The sequence below is a fragment of the Octodon degus genome, unplaced genomic scaffold (assembly GCF_000260255.1).
Source record: "Octodon degus isolate 3935 unplaced genomic scaffold, OctDeg1.0 scaffold00288, whole genome shotgun sequence".
Classification (NCBI taxonomy): Eukaryota; Metazoa; Chordata; class Mammalia; order Rodentia; family Octodontidae; genus Octodon; species Octodon degus.
Window position 1 is genome coordinate 250,811 of NW_004524864.1, and position 4,838 is coordinate 255,648.

Sequence of the window (4,838 nt, forward strand, 5' to 3'; positions counted from 1 at the left end):
AATAAAAATGTAGGTCAGTGTGAAGGTCCTGGGTTCAAGCCTCATTCCCACCTAAAACAGACATTAGATTCGTGGATTTCTCCATTGCCTTATAGTTTTAGAGGTCTACTACTTAACCATTTGGTCCATTTTGTTCTTGTGGACTATTCTGATAAACTTTAGCCTGGACTGCAGCCTCTACTCCGTAGCTATGCCAGTTGGTCCCATTCATTGACCCAGATTTTCTCCCCTGTGCTGGGGATGGAAACCAAAGACCACGCTAGGCAATTGCTCCATCACTGAGCTGAAGGCCTGGCTGCCAGATTTAGCAAGTGCTGTAACTCTCGTAGGCACTCTTCTGGTTGTGTTTTCATTTGTTTTGTTTTGTTACAGGATGGGGCCTGAAGGTAGGACCTTCACACTGAGCTGCATCCCAAGTCATCCATTCACTCACTTGTTCATCCATCCATCCATCCATCCATCCATCCATCCATCCATCCATTCATTCGAGACAGTACTTTGTTGTGTACTTCAGGCTGGGCTTGAACTCACTGTGTAGCCCAAGTTAGCCTCAAATTTACATCAATCCTCCTGCCTCAGCCTCCTGAGGGCTGGGATTACACGTGTATGATAGGTACTTGATGCAGCAGAGAAACAGGCAGAAAGGAGAAGGGAAAGAGGCTTTATTTTCTTTGAGAACATGGGAGAGAATGTGGGGAAGGATGAGGAATTCTCTCTTGATTGGAACGAAGGGACACTGAGGGTTTTATGGCCTTTTGTCGGGGTGGAATTTGGACGGGATGCTTAGATACACCTGAGGGAGCTGATTGGGGTCTTCCCTGAGGAGGTAGGAAGGGTGGAAGTAAATCATATCATGGGCTAAGCTGGAGAAGAAGGAGGAGGTGGTCTTAGGGAAGATGAGCCTTTGTTTTAAGGACATCAGCCAAATAAGATGACCACCATGATGATTTCAGCAATTCATACTAGGGCCAGAACCTATCAGTGTGCACCACCACCCACCACCATTCAGAAGCCTCTCTCTCTCTCTCTCTCTCTCTCTCTCTCTCTCTCTCTCTCTCTCTCTCTCTGACATAGTCTCACTAAACTGCTCAGACTGGGCTTGAATTTGTGATCCTCCTGCCTCAGCCTCCCAGAGTGCTTGGACTGCAGGTGTGCATGAGCACGCCAGCCTCCCTAAACGTACTGCACTTCCTCTGTGTGTCAGCCTGCATGTGAGATGTTTCACAGGTCTAGTCACTGCTGAGGAGACAGAGCCCCAGCACTATTGTGGAAAGGTCCCACCTCCAGGAAGGCTGAGAAAGGTGACCCCTTGCCTTACCCACAAGAGTGCAGGGAAATTGTTAGGTTCTCCTCACTCTGAAACTCTGCTTGTTTTTTGTTGTTATTGCTGTTACTGGCTTTTTTGTTTGTTTGTTTGTTTGTTTGTTTTCGGGGGGTTTTTTTGGTACTAAGGATCAAACTCAGGACCTTGAACTTGCTTATGCCACTGAGCTATCTCCCCAGCTCAAGCTGGTCTTGAACTGAGTAGCCCAGGCTAGCCTCCAACCCTTGGGAATTGTGCTTCAGCTTCCCAAGTGCTGGGATTACAGGTGTACACCACCATGCTCTACTATGTATGTTTAATTAAATTGAGGTCTTGGGGGCATGTGTCACTTGCTCCCCAACAGCCACACAGCGTAGACCCGAGGTGCTGCAACCTCTGCCCTCCACCTCCCTTCCCTTCCAGGCCGCTGGGTGTGCCCTGATGTAGCCCATGGTTTTAGCTTGGGGTTCCCTGGTGAGGCCTTGGGAGCACATCTTACACTGACTGTCGTCCCAGGATACTCTTTTTCTTCTCATTGCTGCGGTGCAGATAATTTTTAAAACTACCTCAAGCCAAATTCATTGACTGAGTAAAGGATGACTGCAGCCCCCTGCGGAGACCCCGTGGGCTCGAGGGCGGGCGGGGCCGCTCCCGCGGGTGGTGCTGGCACGTTCCTGCACCCGGACCACGCGGCGGGCGGGCGCAGGCGGAGCAGGGCCTTAACGGCCTTGTTGGGAGCCGCTGAAGCCCCAGACCCTAACGGTTGGCACCACCGGTCGGTGGCAGGGGGCCCCCACTGCTCCGTGGGGCTCGCTCCAGCCACGGGAGGGACACGGAAGCCCAGCAGCTGCAGCAGACGAGGTGCGTGGTCCGAGGGCAGGTTTGGGGGACAGGGTCTAGCCGCGTAGCCCAGGCTGGCCTGAACGTCACGGTGATCCTCAGCTTCGGCCTCCCTTTGTACTGTGAGCTGTCTCGCTGACACATCTGCCACTCTGAACCCTCTTAGCCGTAGGCCAGAGCAGACGAGGCCAGAGAAAAGCGGCTTCCACCGGGAGGCTAGGAGGATGGCTTGGGGCCATTGTCCCCATGGTGAGCCCACTGTCAGGCTGTGAAGCAGACACAGTGAGCTTGGCTGTGTCGAGTGTGGCCAAATGGGCCACATGAAATCACAGACTCAGCCTGAAGTGGTGGCGCAGGCCTGTGATCCCACCATTCAGAAGGCTGAGGAAAGAGGATCCTCGTGAGTTCCAGGCCAGCCTGGGCTACATGGTGAGTTCAAGGCCGGTCTGAACTATATAGCAAGATCCTGTCTCAACAAACAAATTCACAGATTTCTGTGGCAGCAGATGGAGACGTTATCCTAGTGGATGACAAAGCCAGGACTCGGGCCAGGGAGGGTGGAGGTGCTCCTTTGCTATACTCAGCCTGTCTCCCCTAGTTCTCTCCAAAACCCTTAACCTGATCAAAACCCCTCCAGCAAGCTAGTGAGCAAGTGGGGAGAGCAGCAGTGATGGCCCCAGAACCGAGTCTGTCTAGGAGACAGACTCCTATGGAGACAGATTCCTACGGAATCTCACCCTTCACAAGTACTTGCTGGCAGACTCCCAGTACTCTGAGTGACTGAGGCAGGAGGGTCCCAAGTTCAAGCCCAGCCTGGGCAACTTAGTGGCTTTGGGAGACCCTGTATCAAAGTGAAAATATGAAAACACTCCCGAGGATATAACCTGACATGAAGGTCCTGGGTTCCACCTCCACTATCACACACACACACACACACACACACACACACACACACACATAAAGGGAAAGAAGACCTGCAGATAAAGTTCAGTGGCAAAGCACCTACTTAGCAAGCGCAAGGTCCTGAGTTCAATTCTCGGTTCTGGAAAAAAAAAAAAATACAGAGGGACTAAATGGCCCGCCTATGATTGTCCTACAGGAAGCTGAGCCTTGCTGAAGAACTGCAAGAGAGCCATTCTCCATGCCAGGGACAGAAGGGGATAAAAAGATGGCAAAGAAAGAAAGAGTGAGTACCGCAGCAGGTCAGAACGCCTACGCTGCCGGCACCCTTCCTACATGCATGGCTTCGGGGAGGCCACAGCAGGGAGCTATGAAAGGAAACTACTTAGTGGTTTTGTTTGTCTTTTTGAGACAGGGTTTCCCTGTGTAGTGCAGCCTGACTGTGAACTATCTGTGTAGCCCAAGCTGGGCTTGGCCTTGCGGCGATCCTCCTGCCTCAGCCTCCTGGGTGCTGGGGTCACAGGCATGTGCCACCACGTGCAGCACTAGTAATTGACATGGGCCTTTGTGCTTAATATGTATTATCCACGATAAAAAGCACGGTCAGATACTCATATTCAACATTATGGTCGCAAACAGGACTCGGCACCGATGATACCTAGAGGGCAGAGGTAATCTGCGAAAAGGGCTGGACTGATTCCTCCGCCCAGACCTGGATCTGCCGGGCACGGGCGGGGATAGGTGGAGCAGCGCCCCCTGCTGGAGACATGCTCAGTACCCGCAGCAGGGGCTGCCAGGGGCCAGAGCGTGGAGACTCCACCAACTTGCTCTCCCGGGTTCACTGGCGTCTTGAGTGATTGTTATCATTAGAGAAGCTGGGACCTGGGAGAAAGGAAGCGACGCTTCTTCTTTAACATATTTTCAAAAAAGGGCATCTTTGAGAGACTCTAAAAAGTCAACACATTAAAAAGGCGATACCATCCTGTAGCAGTTGTAAGACAGCTTTGGAAGGACAGTAGAAACCCAGAACTGTAAGAGCAAGATAAGCAGTTACTGGGAACGAACTGGACTTAGGGCCTTCACACTAAACCATGGCCCCAACCCCCCTTTTTACTTTTCTGTATTTCGGTCAGGGACTGCAGGATCTACATCGTAGCAATTCTCCTATTTTCAGCTTCTCAAGTGCTGGGATTACAGGCGCACCCCACCACAACCAGTGTCAGTCACCATCTCTCAGTGCCCTGGGGGCGGGCGCTGGCAGGCCAGGGATCCAACCCCGGCCACTGTGCTCTGCCTAAGCAGGCGCTTTAGTCCGCTGAGCTATCAGGCCGACCCGCCAACCACCTTTTTATTTATTTTTGTTTCTTATTTTTGTGAGACTGAGTCTCCCTATGTAGTTCAGTCTGGCCTTGAACTCGTGGCAATCCTCCTGCCTCAGCCTCCCAAGTGCCACTGGGGTTAAAGGTGTGTTCCACCATGCCCTGGTTTACTATAATACTTTTTTAAACTTCAAATACTATTTCATCAGGCCCTATACAGATACAACAAAACACCAGAAAAGATCCTGAATGTTATCAGTCATTAGGGAAATATGAATGAAACCACACTGAAGTGTCACTGTGTACCTATGAGAATGGCTAAAGAGGGGCTGGAGAGATGGCTCAGTGGTCTAAAGCACCTACTTGAAACAAGCTTGACATAGCACAGGGACCGCGGTTCGATCCCCCAGCACCACATGCCAGCCAGCCCTGCCCCCTGGTGGGCTGAGCTGGCCACACACACAATAAATAAATAA

At 51.7% G+C, this 4,838-nt stretch overlaps 1 protein-coding gene across 1 annotated transcript in view; it reads left to right on the forward strand.

Moving 5' to 3' along the window:
* Window positions 1-2,055: 2,055 nt before the first annotated feature.
* The window catches only part of LOC101567871 (solute carrier family 2, facilitated glucose transporter member 3), a 121,598-nt gene continuing 118,815 nt past the window's right edge, over window positions 2,056-4,838 (forward strand). Inside the window, exons 1-2 of the mRNA XM_023707414.1 lie at window positions 2,056-2,164; window positions 3,243-3,329. Coding sequence (XP_023563182.1) covers window positions 3,285-3,329 — 45 coding nt within the window. The 5' untranslated portion in view covers window positions 2,056-2,164; window positions 3,243-3,284. The remainder of the gene's footprint in view (window positions 2,165-3,242; window positions 3,330-4,838) is intronic.